The sequence below is a fragment of the Peromyscus californicus genome, unplaced genomic scaffold (assembly GCF_007827085.1).
Source record: "Peromyscus californicus insignis strain IS unplaced genomic scaffold, ASM782708v3 Scaffold_23__1_contigs__length_62951481, whole genome shotgun sequence".
Classification (NCBI taxonomy): Eukaryota; Metazoa; Chordata; class Mammalia; order Rodentia; family Cricetidae; genus Peromyscus; species Peromyscus californicus.
The window spans coordinates 60,865,839-60,883,619 of NW_026294534.1; the positions used below are offsets into that span (position 1 = coordinate 60,865,839).

Consider the following 17,781-nt stretch of genomic DNA (forward strand, 5'->3'; position numbering starts at 1 on the left):
CCACGCACTTTAGCATTTAGTGCCCCTCGGAGGCGGGCGAGCAAGCCCCTCGCACCTCGCTGGCCCCTCCTACAGGGAGCCCCACCCCCCCAACTAGGCCACGCCCGCTCGGGAACCCCCCGCTCAGACGGGATGGTCCCAGCGCATCACGTGGGGCGGGCTGCTAGGGGACCCCACTGCCCACTGAGCTCGCCCAGCCCTGGAGCTCCAGTCCGGGCCCCGCCCCCCCTCCGGCCCCCTCCTCGGCCGAGCCCACCCCTGTCGCTTGACGGCGCCTCTTCTTCCTGGCCACGCCCCTTTCCAGGCGGTGCGGTGCCTTCTGCTCGGGTCTCTCCAGTCCCACCCGTCAGCCCCCAGTAGCCCCAGGACCCCACCCTGCAGCAAGGCACACAACCCTCAGAGCCGACTTCTTTAAATGACAAAGCCAGTGGCCGGAGCAGTCCGGGACCCCTTGTGACCTCACTCCTGTGCCAAGACCCTCTTGCCCACCTTCCGTTCGTCCTTTCTGCCCCAACCCCAAGCCTAGGACGTCCCCAGGGACCTGCCTGCCTCACCTTGACCCTACAGTCCCCTCTACATCACCCGCACCTTGGGGTGGCCCCTCCCACCAGCCCTCGCCCCCTCCAGTGACGCCCTCCACTCACAACTGGAAGCTCTCGTTGTATTTGGGTGCCCAGCTGTTGTTTTTGGATTTGGTGGCGAACTTGCGTTTCTTGTCGCTGAGCTGAGGTCCAACAATGTTGACCTCGATGAAGGGACGGAAGATGCCGGAAGTCTGCCACTTGAGGTCGTTGGCAGCCACCACTGTTGGGGGTAATGGGGAAGTCTGGTGAGGGTTCCCAGTGGGACAGAATGATACTCTGGCTTCCCGGGTTGAGGAAACAGACTCCATTCCCCAGGAAGTCTCTCTAACAGGAGGGAAGCCAGGCCAAGACTGAGGAAGACGCAGTAAGTCCTGGGACGCGGTTGGAATTCCTGGTGCTGCCATGCCTGAAGCAGTTTGCCTCAGGATTTCCCCGTTTTCTATATCATTAAAGGAAAAACAATTCCCTGACCCCTTGGCTTAAATGAGACTGTATTTGGTTCCCTCCCTCATCGGGCCACTCACCCTTCACTGTGACTTTCTGTTCCCCAGTTCCCGGGTGCGTGAACAGCTCCACGTGGACGGACACTTCACCTACAGGGTCTTCCACACCCGAGCCTGGGTGGGACAGGGGAAGATGCCTGATATGAGCTCCGTTCTTCCTCACCCACCCGGAGGGACCTCAGTCACCTCCCTCCACCACCATGTGCTGGCGGTACCAGGTCACCGAGGCCCTGAGGGCACCAGGGTGGCGGGTGCCACTGGGAAGCCAGGAGTGCTAGGCTGTGGGGTTCCATCGCTTCGCTGTGTGACTTGAGTCAGGGCATCTGCCTTATTGTCCCCTCGGCTCTCCCGCCTCCTGCGCCTGCTTCTCTCCACTGAAGGCTGCTGCCTCACGCCGGCTTTTCCCCCTTTCCCCTTCTGTGTCCATCCAGTTCCCGTGAGCTCATTCTGGCCCTGGGTGCTGGGACACAGACGAGTCCTGACCTCGCTGTCTTCAAAACACATCTGGAATCTACCGGGTGTGTCTGCCCGGACCTGGTCCAGCTCTGCTGACTGGCCTGGGCTATCGCAGTGTGCGCTCCCCTGGTTGGCTCTCCTCCCTCCCAGCCACACTCAACACAGTAGCCAGAGTCGGTCCAGCAAGCCCCATCCTCCCCTGCTCACAAGCCTCCTCGGCTCATTGGGCCACCGAGTCCTTCCGGCCCTTTGCAGGCTCCTCCCCAGTCCTCTGAAGTGACGCTTCGGTGGCCTGCCTCCTGCCTCCTGCCTGCTGTCCATTTCCCACTGGGAAGCGCTCAGGGGTGATCAGAGGGCCACAGCCCTCCCAACAGAGCACTTCCTGCCCAGGCCGCAGGGACTGCCCTGGGGTCATGTGACCCAGGCCGGGCTTTAGAAACTCAGTCCCAGACTTTGTGAACTGGCCATAGGGGTCTCCAATGAGACCAACTGACCAATGGCATTGGGGGCCTAAACCCAGCTGTTTCTGATGCCAACAAACCCTAATCTTAGTTTCTAGCCAACAAATGTATCTGCGTGGTAGCCATGCGTATGGCTCTTCCCAATCACCATTAAGTGTCATGGGGACTATGATGGTGACCCGTGAGTGGTCAGCTTAAAAACTACTGCCTGGACCATCCCCTACCCCTGATTCAGAAGCACGTCCACAGGGCCTGTGGACCTGTGACCGCCAGCACCCCACCAAACTGCCCCATCCCCAGGCAGCTCCCCACTCCTGGGGACCCCATGCATGGGCATGGCAAGGAGGAGGATGTGGGAGGCAAGGGGATCGGGCCAGTCCGTCAGGTTACCTGTGCTGGACGGGAAGTGATAAGGGTCAGGGAACGGGGTACGGGACTCCTGCGCCCCAGAAGAGGGGCACGTGGCCCCAGCACTGTCCAGCCCAGGCGGCCACCCGCATCATCTCAGATACCTCCCAGTCACATGCTCAGCCCCCTCCCCCCAGGCCGATGCTTCAGCAAGCTCAATCCGGGCCAGAAGTGGGGTGCTAGGGAGTTAGACATGATGGGTTATGTAAGAGGTCAGATCGCGGCCCAGGCTAGTAAGAAGGGGAGGCAGTGCCGGCCCCCACCCCAGTCTTGCTGGCTCCACCAGGAAGGGCTGTCACAGGCCTCACCCTCGCCCCCCATGACCCGGGTTTCCTGGCAGGAGGCTCATCCGACCCCCAGGCTTGGGAAAGCTGGGGAGGCCGCGTGTTCTTTTTGGGTGGGGGTGGATGTGTGGCCAAGGCTGGCTGGAACTTGTGACCCTCTGGCCTCAGCCTCCCAAGTCCAGAGACCACAGGCCTGTGCCACGAGGCACGCCTGGAATCGTCGGGGAGGAGGGGGCCGCAGAGTGGCCGACCCAGGATCTGAGAGCAGGTCTTTGTTCAGTATTTTGCGCTTTGCCGGGCATGGAAGCTGCCCACCCAGCCTGGGTGCGTGCGGCTTGGGAGAAGGGACGGGACTCCTTCCCCGTGTGGAGCCAGCAAGCCGCCCTCCGCCGTGTGCCAGGACGCGGCGCCCGGCGCGGGGAGGCCGGTGTCTTACTAGCCGGGCAGGGGAGGGGCGCAGGCACCGGGCACCGCGTGCGGGTGGCGGGCGGCGCAGGCACGTACCCATCTCAGGACAAACGTCTTCACTAAGGGTAAACCTAGTCCCCTTTCCACCATGGACTGACCAAGGTGGACAGGGAGGGAGGAGGAGGAGAGGAGGGAGGAGTGTGCATGGCGGGGGCGGGGGGAGGCGCAGAAAGGGGACAGCGAGTGACAGGGAGGAGAACGAGAGAGAGAGAGAGAGAGAGAGAGAGAGAGAGAGAGAGAGAGAGAGAGAGAGAGAGAGAGAGATAGGGAGGGGAGAGAAAGAGAGAAAGAAACGTCAGTGCAGACGGACGGACAGACAGACAGCCTCCCACTCTGGGAACACAGGGACACTAAAAGCAGCAAGAACAGGAGGGGAAACTGAGGCTTGGGCCCCACCCGCTGTGCTTGGGGGGTGGATGACGACCTTTCCCGCTCCAACCTCTGCCCAGCTGGCACCTTTGGAGCAATTCTGAAGGGGGGGTGTCACCAGGGAGGGGTGCCAGGACCCTGGAGCCCTGCCTGCCCTGTGGCCTCAACTGCTGCACAAGAGCTCAGACGGGGACAGAAGCAAGACACAGACAGAGAGAAGGGTGGGAGATCCGAGGCCCAGCACCTCGCAGGCCCCCACAGCTCCCAGGTCCAGGTACTTCCGCCTCTGGGACCTGACAATCATTCCACGTCGACACGGCGGACGCCCCGCCCCTAAGGAGGCCGCCGGGCCTTGGATCGTGACATCAGAGATTTCACCTAGAGCTGTCAATCATTCCTCACTCTAAAGGCATCACAGAAGTCCCGTCTCGGACAAGGTGCCACCCATCACTCAATGGCTCCAGGACATTAGAAGTCCCGCCCCTCGAGGACAGTCGCTTGGTCGCCCTACAAGCTGCCTAACAATTCCTGGCCCCTGGAGTCTGTGCGGCCCGCCCCACAGCTGTCAATCACCCCTTGTTCCTTTGTCTTGACTCCTGCTGGCCCGGAAGCGGAGTGCCGGGTACCCTTACCCTGCGAGGACTGCGTCTGCACGAAGGTTTTGATGAGCAGGTCGGTGGCCTGCGTGTAGAGCGACAAGGCGTAGCGCAGGGACTGGAGGTCCGGACTCTTCTCCAGGAAGGTCTTCTTGAGGCCCACGCCCCCCGCGTGGAAGTATTGCTGAGGATGGACGGGATGAGGCTGCTGATCTCAGCGCCTCGGCTAACACCGTCCTGGGCTACACCCGCCGCGGCTGCCACGGGCCCTCCCTGCCCACTACCCTCCCTGCCCACTACCCTCCCTGCCCACTACCCTCCCTGCCCACTACCCGTTTACTTTACCTTGTAGACTCATGCATTCCCCAAACCTGCTTCCTCGTGCCCTCTCTCACCTTGATGGTGTCCAGGGCCAGTTCGACCACCGCGCACTGCTTCGGGGTGAGACTCTTGGCTTCTTCACGTACCATGTGATCCTATGTGGATGGCAGGGAGGGGTCGGGTGAGCAAAGCTGACGCCAACTTTGAGATTGTGAGTCTTGAGCGTCCACGTTGGGGATCAAATGATCTGTTCCATAGATCAAACTGAATCTGATCGCGTCTTTCCGAAGGGCATTTGAAGTGGTGTCCGGTCCGGGAGCTGGGATCTTGTGTACTGGCCTGTCCCTAGCCTTCCCCGTGATCCTCGACCCCCTCACCTTGAGTTTGGACAGCTGACCCAGCTCCTTGGCGGCATTGAAGATCATCTGTGTTCCCTGTGGGAAACAGAGACAGTGGGGTAATGGTGTGAATTTTCTAAATGGTTCCCCCACCCTGAGCGACCCCCAGCCTGTCTGCCATCTTGGTTCCCGTCCAAAGGGTCAGGAGCCTCCCAGCGAGATCTCGAGCACGTGGCCACCTGGTCCCTGGAGAAGCGGGGTTCCATGGGAACACTGTCCACACACACTCTTCATACCCACCGGGGCCCCACAGTTGGAAGACATAAGACAAACAGGCGTGTGTGTGGCATGTGTGGTAGTGGTGAGGGGAGGCACCCTGGGGTGGGACTGCCTTCCCCTTAGCCACCCCTCTGTGGTGATTCCACTCTGTCAGGAGGACTCCTCACACACTGGCGTCTGCACACACACCCTTCCCTGAGGCACCCACCAGATGGCAACTGTGGCAGGCCTAGGTAAAAATCCCAGCTGTGCAGCCCCAGACAGGTGACTCAACCCCTCTGAGCCTGTTTCCCCCCACAGATAGGGGAATCATGGCCACCCGGTGGCCCTGAAGGGACAGGGATGTGATACGTCTTTGGTGACTTGGTTGCTATCTTGGTCTCATCACAGGCAACTCATGGCAGACTGGGTTCCAGCCTGGGAGTCAGGGTTGAGCTGGGCGGCCTCAGACAGGTGCCTGGCCCTCTCTGGGCCTGGTCTCTTCCCAACTAATTAGCAATTTGTTGAAAGGAGTGCTGCCCCAGGGCGTTCTGGTTGGGCTGTTCAAGGCCGGCCTGACTTTGGAGACTGCTTTGTTTCTGCTACCTCAGGCTGTACTGTGTGTTATTCTGTCCTGCGGGGGTGGAGGCCCAGACCTTACACACACATCAGGACGGAACCCAGAATCAGGGCCGATGAGCTCATCAAGCGTCCGCAGCGCCACACACCCCAGCCCCATAGTCTCAGGATCCCCTGAGGCTGTGAGCCAGAGTTACCGGAGCCCAGCTGTCTGGGCCTCAGTTTCCCCTGTTGCACCCACCTGTGCTCTGCTGCAAAGCAGGGTCCCTCTTGAGCATCCTCCTCGCCTCCCACTGCCCTTCCCTACCCACCCACAAGCAAGCCAGACAGACAGAGGAAGAAGAAATAACAGACAGGGCCACAGGACGCCCCCGACGGCACGGACCACAGAGTGGAAGGGGCAGGGAGGGAGAGGGATGGGGTGGGAGCCAGACAGACAGTGAGAGGCTGGGCTTACGTCTGAGTGGCTTGGCAGTTTCACCCTGCCCTGTGGAGAGAACCAGGCGGAGGTCAGAGTTCTGGCGGCTGCTGGGAGGATACTCAGTGGGACTTCCCTACCCCCTAGCATCATGTCTGAGCTCCCTCCCAGTCACTGAAGCAGACACTCGCTCCCCAGCTAAGGCACTTGCCCTTGTCCCTGAGGGTGGACTCCTTGGCCACGGCACATGGGGCCCGCGAAGGTGGCAACCCCGCAGAGCCACGGGTGCTTGTGGCACGTGATGAGAAGTCAAGGAAAGAGGACTCCAGGTCTCTGCACACACCCCGCATGCACCAAGCCTTCGCTGGGGAGGCCTGACCACGGAAAACGCCCTGATAAACCTACACGCTCTAAACTCGTTCACTGTGGACACACGCATGCTCACACATGTGCACACACAGACTGGCTCACACAGACACACTCACACAACACACAGTCAAGCACATTCACACACACACAAAGACACATGGACGCTCACACACATACATACACACGCTCATACAGACACACGTTGCTAACACAGACAGACACACACAGACAAGGTCACACAGACTCACATGCTCACACACATACACACACTCACACAGACATACATGCTCACATATGCTCACACATGCTAGCACAGACAGACACACAGACAGGCTCACACAGACACACATAGTCACACACATGCGCGCACACACAGTCAAGTACATGCATGCACATAGAGATACATAGTGAAGCACATGCATACACACACAGAGACACATACACATGCTCGAGTGAACACACACAAGCTCCTTCAGTGTGGACACACAACACTCACACATGTGTACACACAGACACATGCATGCTCACACACACTCACAGTCAAGAACTTGCATGCACAGAGATGCACTCTAGACCTTCAGACAGCTTCTGCAGATACTCAAAACCATCAAAAATCATCAAATCACACATGTAGGAGGCTCACAGGCCAGAACACACATGTTTTGCATGATCACATTCAGACTCACACATCCTTGACTGTACACAGATGCATACATGGGCACAGCCCTGGAAAGCTGTCTGGGGAGTGGGATTGCCCTATGCTCCAGTCATGACGCAAACATCCATTGAGTGCAGAGAGAGGCCTGATGCATCCTGTGTGAGCACACAGTCAGTCACCAGCTGCCCACAGCCGCCTCCTTATAAGCAACAAAAACCCAGGAGTGCAGGGCCATGAGGGTGTGGCCCCTGGAGGCCACAGACCCCGGGATCCTGGGGCTGTGCACACTCCAGACTCTGGAGAGTGACCTGAGCTCAGCTTCCAGTTCCTAGGGGCAAGACCAAGAGCCACCCCCCCACTGTGGCCTCAGCTGACCTTTGCATGAACTACGGGAGCACTCACACCCGACACCGACCCAAAAGCCGCGGCCTCATTACCTTTTCTAGGCCCTTGCCATGTTTTCTCAAGAGGGTGCCCTGCAGAGACAGTGTCACAGCGAGGTCAGGACCCAGGCGCATCACACTCGCCCATGTGGGGACCGGGGTGAGGGTGGGGTGGAGGTGGGGAGGGCACTGCACTAGCTAGGGTTGGGGAAGGCTGGGGGACTGTGGGGGCTCACTCTTAAGAGAGGGGGAGGGGAAAGGAGGAAGCCAGAAGAGGGAGGATGGGGAAGAGGGAAGAGACAGACTAAGGAAAAAGAGGGAAGAGGGTGGGAAGCAGGGAAGAGGAGGGAGAGAAAGAAGGGGAAGGGAGGGGAGAGATGAAGGAGGAGGAGGAGAAAAGAGAGCCAGAGCCAGAGAGAGTCCAAGGTAAAAGCCACTGTTAAAAAATAAGCCATTTATATTTGGTGTACAAAGGAACCCACCGGACCCCAGGTTAGCATTAGCACCCCACCCCACACTGAGATCCGAGCCTGGGCCATCTCTAGCACACGCTTGTGGCCTGAGCCAGGTAGCTTCTCTCCCAGGCTCGACTTTCCTCATCAGACTGATTCGATTGAGACCTCGTGTCACGAAGGTGAGCTGCGACAGACACTGGCTTGCCGCAAGCTGTCGGTATTGTGTGTTCCTTTATGCTCTGCCTACAACTAGAACCTGGCACTGGGCATGATGCCATGAGGTGGCTACAGACCCCAGGCTGTGCCCACTGGAACCTGAGCTTGAGGCAGTAAAATGTCACGGTGGCCTTGCCTGGCCCACAAAGGGGTGTGGGGATGGGTTTACTGAGGGTCTGAGGCCACTGGCGAGCACTGTACGCCTCGATTGCTCCCTTTCACTCTGGCAGCTCAGAATCCTGGTACGGACCTCCACTTCCCATGCCAGGAAACGGATTCTCCCAGGTCACAGTCTGGGCAAAGCTGTGACACCCAGACTGCCTGGCAGCATGGCCGTATCTCCCAGCTGGGCCTCCAGATGTGTTGGTGTGTGTGGGGGGCACTAGGGGAGTCACGGGGCACACTGAGAAGACAGCATGGCGAGATCTGCATGCGAAGGGAACACCCCACCCCGCGCCTGTCTACCCCTGAGACTGGGTGGCTTGGGGACAGGACGGGGTACAGGGTCGGACGTGACAGAGTTGGCTGCCCAGTGATGTAGGCCCTGCCTCCGAGTCTGGGAGGGGCGTGGTCTCCCAGCCCCACCCCTCTCGATGCCCCACCCACCAGCACACAGATACAAAGTCAGGGTGAGGGGAGGAGCGGGCACGGGTGGGGGCGGCCCCAGTCCAGACACACAGCGAAAGAACAACGAGGATGGACAGACAGACGGACAAACGGGTCTCTACTTACAATCATCTGCCAGCCGGAACGGGGGCAGGGTGGGGAGAGGGGAATAAGTCACTGTGAGTGGCCCCGGGAGGGCCCAGAGCCGCCGGAAGGACACTGAGGCACCGACAGCCCCCAGCCCTGGCCCCGCCCAGAGGATCACCTGGCTGAGGCCTCTCCACCCTCCTCCACCGGTGACCCCGCCAGGGCTACCCAGCAGCCAGCCCCGGGCCCTCAGCCTTACGGTCCCCTGGAAGACACACCCAGCTCCCCACCCCAGATGTCCCCGAGCTCCCTGCCTAGAAGTCAGGGAGACACCAGGCTTGTGATGGCCGCAGACTCTGACGGGCTCTGGTGGCCCTCCAATCGTCCCTGCACGCCTGAGCGACCTCTCTGAACCCTGGTGTCACTGTCCTGGCCCCCGTCTTGGAGGCACCACGTTCCCTGGGCTCCCCTCGCAGTGTCCCTCGCGTGTCCTGGGACACGAGTCTCACCGTCTGGTCTGTGAGCGGCGGCAGGACGATGGTCTTCTCCATGGTGTTCATCACGAGCTTCCACAGCTCCTTCAGCACACGCTTCAGAACCGTCTTCTCACAGATTTTGGCAAACAGGGTAAGGCTGGGGGTGAGGCTGGCGTCAGGGGCGGGGCCCGGGCCCTCCCTCCGGGCGCAGGCGAGGGCTGGCGGGCGACCACGCATGGCGTGTGCAGGGAAAGCAGACAGGTTTGGGGAGAAGGGGGAGGCTATGGCGTGTTCGAGTCAGACACTCCAGGATGCTCAAACGGAAGGACGGAAGGACGCTGCGGGCAATCAGTTCTCCTCCCCGGGGAGGGCGCAAGGGGCTGAGGTCACGCCAAGGACAGACAGGACGGGCAGGAGGCGAGTGAGGAGCGGGAGGGCAGACAACTCATGACGGGACTCAAGGGGCTGGAGGAGGGGTAATCTGCCAGCGTGCATTTCCCAGAAGACCCCTCACCTGCCAATCACGGCCCCAAAGTGACCACCACTATTCACAGCCCATGCACCATCCACCCTACCACCCACACTCACCCACCCTACCCACACACTCACACTCACCCACCCTACCCACACACTCACACTCACCCACCCTACCCACACACTCACACTCACCCACACACCCACACACTCACACTCACCCACACTCACCCATACACCCACACTCACCCACCCTACCCACACACTCACACTCACCCACACTCACCCACACACCCACACTCAACCCACCCCTACCCACACACCCACACTCACCCACCCTACCCACACACTCACACTCACCCACACTCACCCATACACCCACACTCACCCACCCTACCCACACACTCACACTCACCCACACTCACCCATACACCCACACTCACCCACCCTACCCACACACTCACACTCACCCACACTCACCCACACACCCACACTCACCCACCCCTACCCACACACCCACACTCACCCACCCTACCCACACACTCACCCACACTCACCCACACACCCACACTCACCCACCCTTACCCACACACCTATACTCACACACCCCTACCCATCCACTCACACTCACCCACCCCTACCCATCCACTCACACTCACCCACCCTACCCACACACTCACACTCACCCATCCCTACCCACACCCACACTTACCCACTCACCCACACTCATCCATCCCTACCCACTCATCCACACTCACCTATCCCCTACCCACACCTACATTCACCCATCCCCTACCCACATGCACACCACTCACCCATCCCCTACCCACACACCCTACCCACACTCATCCATCCCCTACCCACATGCACACCACTCACCCATCCCCTACCCACACACCCTACCCACACTCATCCATCCCCTACCCACACCCACACTCACCCATCCCTACCCACACACCCACACTTACCCACTCACCCACACTCATCCATCCCTACCCACTCACCCACACTCACCCACCCCCTACCCACACACCCACCCCCTACCCACACACCCAGTCATGCACTCATCCGTCCATCTTCCCAGGACCTGTCCACCCACAGTTTTAAGCGTCTGTCCTCCGTCCACCCTTGTAAGTATGTTGTCACAGGGCCTGCCTCGCCCTCACGTCATCCATCTTGTGCTGCCCTCCAGCCACAGGAGCAGCTACTCAGGAATGACAAGTCTGCTCCCCCAACCTGAGCCCCCAGCCCGACTCCCTCTCCACCCTTACTTGCTGTCCAGCAGGTCCATGATGGGCTGTAGCACGTTGTCTGCATCCTGGGCCACGCTGCTGCAGGCGCTGGCAGGCACGTTGCCCGTGCCCTTCACCTGGCTCAGGATGTCACCCATCTGTTTGACACACTCCTCGATGTGTGGCTGGAAGCTGTGGGCACAGTGGAGAGGCGCTCAACCAGGGCTCTGTGTCCCAGAGAGTGGCCCTGAGGATCTGTGGCCTGGGTTCCTGTCCCCATCACCGGGAGTTCTTTCACGGTCACTGGTGACATCTTCACTAAGGCTGGATTGGTGAGGGACACACCTGAGCCACACAGCCAGGCCATGGGAAAGCCAGATGTGAGCTCCCACTTCTCCTGACTGAGCCTTAACTGCCCCGGTGTGAGACCGAGCTGCCCAAGGCTCAGGGTCCCCGCCCAGCGATGCCCCCACCTGGTGGCGAACACGTGGCTGAGCTCATCCAGGACGTTGTTGAGTTTCACCTGCAGCTCCTTCAGGGTGCCGCTGGCCTCGGCGTCCAGCTGAGGGGAGCAAGGTCCTTAACACATGCCTGCTTTTTCACGTCCCTGGGAAGGTGTCTGAGGGGCTGGGGAGGAAACTGAGGTACAGGGAGCCAGGTCTCCCCGGTGGGTTTGCCGGCACACCCAAGCCTGCTGTCCCCGATCTCAGGGGCTCATGGCGACCGGGTGAGCGCCTCAGGCCCCATCACTCACCTCCTTCCCACCCATCGCCTCAAACATCTTCTCCAGCTGCACCCGTAGCTGCTGGGTGTTGTTCATGAGGATGCAGGGCTGGGGAGAGAGAGTCAGGTGACTCCTCACCACTCCTGGGGAATCAGGAAACTGGGGTCCCCTAGGGGGTGGGAGTCAATAGCCCTGGACATGCATGAGCTGGGGGGGAGGGTCCCTTGGGCCAGATAGGGGAGGCTTGCAGGAATGTCCCCCCGGGACACAGGCCGGGCCAGGTGGGTACCACAGAGGAGTGGGAAGTCCTTGGGGTCCTCCTGCCTCTGCTGATAACTGCTGACGCTACACCCTAAAGGCTCCGCTGGAAACAAAGTCATGGGGGAGCATGTCCTCACCCTCATGTGCTCACACAGGACTCCCCCAGACTCACAGGCTCCAACACAGACAAGAACACATTTGTGACCCAGTTCCCAACCCAGCTGCACAAAACAGAGAGTTGGGTACAGAGACACACAGCTGTCACCCCGGCACTCAGAAGGTGAAGACAGGAGATTGGGGATTCAAGGCTAGCCTGGGCTACACTGCTACCTGGAGCTGAGCCTGTGATGAAAGTTGAAGGCCACTTTGGCCTACATAGCAAGATTGAGGCTAACCTGGGGTACATAGGAAGCTCAAATCCAGCCTGGGCTCCACTTTGAGAGCTTGTCTTAAAAACCCAACCAGGCAAATAACCACCACCACTGCCACCAAACGCCACACTATCAGACCAGACACCAGACTGCGCCAGTCAACACCATGTCCCTCAGCAGAATCTGGTGCCCTAAACCTCATGTCATAGCTTGGGGTAGGAAGGGACCCCTGGACCCTGAGGGAAGCTGAGTGGGGTGAGGAGGGCTGGGGTTGGGTGGGGTGGGGTGGGACGGGGAGGGGAGGGATGGGGAGGGGAGGGGTGGGGAGGGCTGGGGTTGGGCGGGGTGGGATGGGGTGGGGAGGGGTGGGGTGGTGAGGGGAGGGGTGGGGTGGGGAGGGGAGGGGCAGGGTGGGGAGGGGAGGGGCAGGGTGGGGAGGGGTTGGGTGGGGTGGGGTGGGGAGGGGTGAGGAGGGGTGGGGAGGGGTGAGGAGGGGTTGGGCGGGGGGCGGGGTGGGGAGGGCTGGGGTTGGGAGGGGTGGGGTTGGGAGGGGTGGGGTTGGGAGGGGTGGGGAGGGGTGGGGAGGGGTGAGGAGGGGTTGGGAGGGGCGGGGTGGGGAGGGCTGGGGTTGGGAGGGGTGGGGCGGGCTGGGGCGGGGTTGGGAGGGGTGGGGTTGGGAGGGGTGGGGATGGGTGGGGCGGGGCGGGGTGGGGCGGGGCGGGGTGGGGCGGGGCGGGCCCCCGGTCACCACTTTCTCTTTCTCCTTGGAGCAGTAGGAGGCGAAGTCCTTGGAGACGATGTCGGCGTACTGCAGAAGCACATTGCTGATGGTCTGAGGGACACAGACACAGGTGAGGGGCTGTGGTCTCGGGGACCCTGCTACCAACAACATCCACTGTAGACACTCAGGTGACTTTGTGCTGCACAGTGTGTGGGGTGGACATCAGGCGGGACGGCTGTCCATCCGGTGACCACCAGCACACAGAGGAGAGTCCGTCCCCCGGGAGGACTGTCCACTCTAGGGTAACTCCCGGGTTTTTTGAGACAAGGTGGCTGAGGCAGGCCTCAAACTCTGATCTTCCTGCCTTGGTCTGCGTTACATACAAGCCCCACCATCACCCACGAGCCCTGCTCTGCTCTGAAGGAACCAACCGTGGTATTAACCTACTCCTGATCACCAGTGTGACCACTCCTGATCCCATGCAGAACCCAGATGCCAGCCTTTAATCCCCAGCTAAAGCACCATCCAGTCAAAGCCAACCGGAGCCAGCTTGGTATACGTGAGCCCCGACATCGGAGAGCCACACGGCAACTCAGAACTCGGCCTGCAGCCCCAAGCCCAACCCCATTATCCCAAACTGGAACACTCACCTCCCCAACTTTCTGATTTCCTTGGAGTGATAATTGCTTTTTTATTCACATTTGTTATTTTTGTTTTGTTTTATTTAACTTTTCTTTGTGTGGTGCTGAGGATTAGACCCCGGGCCTCGAACACACTGAGCTACACGCCCACCTCACAAACATAGACGTGGTCTGTGTGTATGTGTGTGTGTGTTGTGTGTGTTTTATGTGTGTGTGTGTTTTTTGTGTGTGTGTGTATGTGTGTGTGTGCGTTTGTTTTCTCTGTGCAGCCCAGGCTGTCCTGGAACTCACTCTGTAGACCAGGCTGGCCTCGATCTCAGATCCACCTGCCTCTGCCTCCGGAGTGCTGGGATTAAAGGGGTGCCACTATCAAGCCCAGCTAGATTTTTTTTAATTTAAGTAATTTGTGTGTGTGTGAGTGAGAGAGAGAGAGAGAGAGAGAGAGAGAGAGAGAGAGAGAGAGAGAGAGAAAGAAAGAAAGAAAGAAAGAAAGAAAGAAAGGAAGAATATGTAATCATGTGTGCCTGTGTAGGCCGGAGGACAGACTTGCAGACATCAGTTCTCCTTCAACCCTAGGGACGCAGGTTTGGAACTCAGGTCCTCAGGCTTGGTGACAGGCACCGAGCCACCTCACTATCCCTCCTCAATTTTTCGTTTTTCTAGAGTTATCAGTTTCTTTTTCTCGTCTGCCTAGTTTTACCTTTTTGGCTTTTCTGTTTGTGGAGCTGGGAATGACTCCAGAACCTTGCACACACTGGATCTAGCCTCCCTGCTAGAGTGGTCCTGCCCCTCAACTTCCACATAAGCGCCAGCCTCCCCCACCTCCGGCACCTAACTTTAGACGTGGCTCGCTTCCACCACACTGCGGCTGGATTCCACCCCCAGCCCCAGCCCTCCCTACCCATAACCCCACCCGACGCCCCTGCACCTTGGCGAAGCGCCGCATGTAGTGGCCCACGATCTGGGGGTCGGGACACTCTAGCTTTTTGATGATCTCGAAGCTCTGGTTGAGCTGGGAGAAGACGTCCACCACAGAGCAGGAGAACAGGGCGTGCTCCGACGTCTGCTGGAACTGCAGGAACAGGACACCGGGACGGCCGCATCAGCTCTGGGGTGGCCCGGGCCACGGGAGGGTGGCCCAGGCCACGGGAGGGTGGCGGCCTTGGGCTGGAGGACGGCCCCACATCCCACAGCTGCTAAGTGCACAGAGGAGGCCACCCACGAGCAGGACACACACAGTGGACACCGTCGACCTCTGACCTCCACCCAGCGCCTCCTCACCCCATCCTTCTTGTCGCGCTCCAATGCGCCATGCAGGAAATCCCGGGACACCTCCTCATTCTCATCCAACCACTGGATGACAAAGGGTTCAAACCACCTGTAGGGGGACAGATCAGCCGTGACACCCATCAGGGACACTGAGTGCCAGCCCCGCCCTACCCACTGGCTGCTGGGTCTGCTTCTGAAGTGTTAATGGGGTGCAGGCTTTAATCCCAGCTCTGGGAAGTGGTGAACTGGGTTCTGTTCCCAGCTTCCACCCCTTTACTGGGTTTCAGCCACTTCAGTTTGGTTAAAGTTTCTTTTTTCTTTCTTTCTTTCTTTTCTTTCTTTCTTTCTTTCTTTCTTTCTTTCTTTCTTTCTTTCTTTCTTTCTTTCTTTTTTTTGTCTTTTTTTCGAGACAGGGTTTCTCTGTGTAGCTTTGCGCCTTTCCTGGAACTCGCTTTGTAGACCAGGCTGGCCTCGAACTCACAGAGATCCGCCTGCCTCTGCCTCCCGAGTGCTGGGATTAAAGGCGTGCGCCACCACCGCCCAACTGGTTAAAGTTTCTTTAATATAGTTATTTAAATAGGGGGCTGATGTAGCCCAGGCTACCCTTAAACTCACTCTGTACCTGAGGATGACTCTGAAGAAGGAGGAGGAGGAGGAGGAGGAGGAGGAGGAGGAGGAGGAGGAGGAGGGAGCTTTCAACCTTTTCAGACTGAAAATACTTCAATCATGGCTAGTTGAAACACAGTGGTTTCCTTCTTGCCCTGACCCCTGAACCATGTGACGCAGCTGCTTTCCCAGTACCAATGGGGTGTCTGGTTCACAGTCTTGAGCATCAGGGAGTTGGGGTCTGTCACTCACAGGCCCTGGAATCCTCTTAGGTCTTGGTGACACCCTGGCGCAGGTGGGGACTTACGCGGGGTACTCGGGCACCCGGTCCTTGAAGGCGGGCAGCTCGGCCACATACTCATTGTACAGCCACTTGACCTTGAAGTGCAGGTTCATGTAGTCGGCGCTCTTGCACAGCCGATGTTTGTCATGCTCTGCCAGGGGGACAGGCTCAGTCAGGGGGCCGGGGGCTCCAGAGCTCCAGCAGCTGACATCTGGGCTCAGAGACTCACCCTCCATGGCGTACTTCATGTCTTGAGCAAACAGGCTCCACATCACCTCAGCACTGATCTTTCCCACATTCAGCTCCTGGGGAAACCTGGGAAAGAACATGGGAACCTGGGAAAGGGCATGGGGACCTGGGAAAGGGCGTGGGGACCTGGGAAAGGGCGTGGGGACCTGGGAAAGGGCGTGGGGACCTGGGAAAGGGCATGGGGACCTGGGAAAGAACATGGGAACCTGGGAAAGGGCATGGGGACCTGGGAAAGGGCGTGGGGACCTGGGAAAGGGCGTGGGGACCTGGGAAAGAACATGGGAACCTGGGAAAGGGCGTGGAGACCTGGGAAAGAGCATGGGGACCTGGGAAAGGGTGTGGGAAACTGTGAAAGGGCGTGGAGACCTGGGAAAGGGCATGAGGACCTGGAAAGGGTGTGGGGACCTAGGCAAGGGTGTGGAGACCTGGGAAAGAGCATGGGGACCTGGGAAAGGGCATGGGAACCTGGGAAAGGGCGTGGAGACCTGGGAAAGAGCATGGGGACCTGGGAAAGGGCGTGGAGACCTGGGAAAGGGCATGGGAATCTGGGAAAGGGCGTGGGAACCTGGGAAAGGGCGTGGAGACCTGGGAAAGAGCATGGGGACCTGGGAAAGAGCATGGGGACCTGGGAAAAGGCGTGGAGACCTGGGAAAGGGCATGGGGACCTGGGAAAGGGCATGGGGACCTGGGAAAGGGCGTGGGGACCTGGGAAAGGGTATAAAAACCTGGAGCTTGGATAGGGTGGGGACACTTGGACCTTCCTGCTGCAGGTCAGAGGGTCTGAAGACCAGGCTCATCTCTCAGTCCCCCCCACCAATGCATCGCCTGCCTCTTACTCACATTAATCAAATACTCATTGAGTCAGCCATCTATCTTCCCACCCACTCACCTATCCGTTCACCCACTCACCTATCCGTCCACCCCACCCACTCACCTATCCGTCCATCCACTCACCTATCCGTCCACCCACTCACCTGTCCACCCACTCACCTGTCCGTCCGTCCACTCACCTATCCGTCCACCCACTCACCTATCCGTCCACCCACTCACCTGTCCGTCCACCCACTCACCTGTCCGTCCGTCTACTCACCTATCCGTCCACCCACTCACCTATCCGTCCACCCACTCACCTATCCGTCCACCCACTCACCTATCCGTCCATCCACTCACCTATCTGTCCACCCACTCACCTATCCGTCCACCCACTCACCTATCCGTCCATCCACTCCCCACCCCACTCCACTGCTCACTTATAAGGAGTAGATTCGATGGCTCCTTTAGCTATTTGATAAATATCTCACACAGAGGTCAGGCCGTAACAAGCTGTGCCCACATTCCCACACTGCTCGGTGCTCTACACTGCACACGGTGCTGCTTGGTGGCCAAGGCCACCCTCAGACTCAAACTCAGCTCCTCCTCCTGCCTGTCTCATGAGTAGCTGGACCACCGGTGTCTGCCCAGAGAAGAGCTGCAACATTCTATATTAGAGCTCGTCTCTGGGCCAGTGGGAGAGCTCCATGGGTGAAGGGGCTTGCCACTGAGCCTGAAGACCTGGGTTCAGTCCCCAGAATCGCCTTGGTGGAGGGAGAGGCCACAAGTGCCTGTGACTATGACACACACACAGGACCCAGGTTGATTCCTGATGCCCACATGACAG

At 59.3% G+C, this 17,781-nt stretch overlaps 1 protein-coding gene across 6 annotated transcripts in view; it reads right to left on the bottom strand.

The window, feature by feature from the left end:
- Unc13a (unc-13 homolog A) overlaps positions 1–17,781 on the bottom strand; it is a 52,410-nt gene that overhangs the window by 2,907 nt on the left and 31,722 nt on the right. Inside the window, exons 26-43 of one of the 6 annotated variants that reach the window (XM_052752547.1) lie at positions 16,105–16,190; positions 15,900–16,026; positions 14,999–15,095; positions 14,646–14,789; positions 13,104–13,187; positions 11,754–11,831; positions 11,473–11,561; positions 11,039–11,191; positions 9,327–9,450; positions 8,857–8,862; positions 7,508–7,546; positions 6,083–6,112; positions 4,828–4,884; positions 4,525–4,605; positions 4,166–4,313; positions 3,201–3,257; positions 1,109–1,201; positions 645–804 (exon numbers count right to left, since the gene is read on the bottom strand). In XM_052752547.1, the coding sequence (XP_052608507.1) occupies positions 645–804; positions 1,109–1,201; positions 3,201–3,257; positions 4,166–4,313; positions 4,525–4,605; positions 4,828–4,884; positions 6,083–6,112; positions 7,508–7,546; positions 8,857–8,862; positions 9,327–9,450; positions 11,039–11,191; positions 11,473–11,561; positions 11,754–11,831; positions 13,104–13,187; positions 14,646–14,789; positions 14,999–15,095; positions 15,900–16,026; positions 16,105–16,190 (1,653 nt within the window). The remainder of the gene's footprint in view (positions 1–644; positions 805–1,108; positions 1,202–3,200; positions 3,258–4,165; positions 4,314–4,524; positions 4,606–4,827; positions 4,885–6,082; positions 6,113–7,507; positions 7,547–8,856; positions 8,863–9,326; positions 9,451–11,038; positions 11,192–11,472; positions 11,562–11,753; positions 11,832–13,103; positions 13,188–14,645; positions 14,790–14,998; positions 15,096–15,899; positions 16,027–16,104; positions 16,191–17,781) is intronic. The other 5 variants (XM_052752549.1, XM_052752548.1, XM_052752545.1 and 2 more) reach the window with 5 other exon arrangements.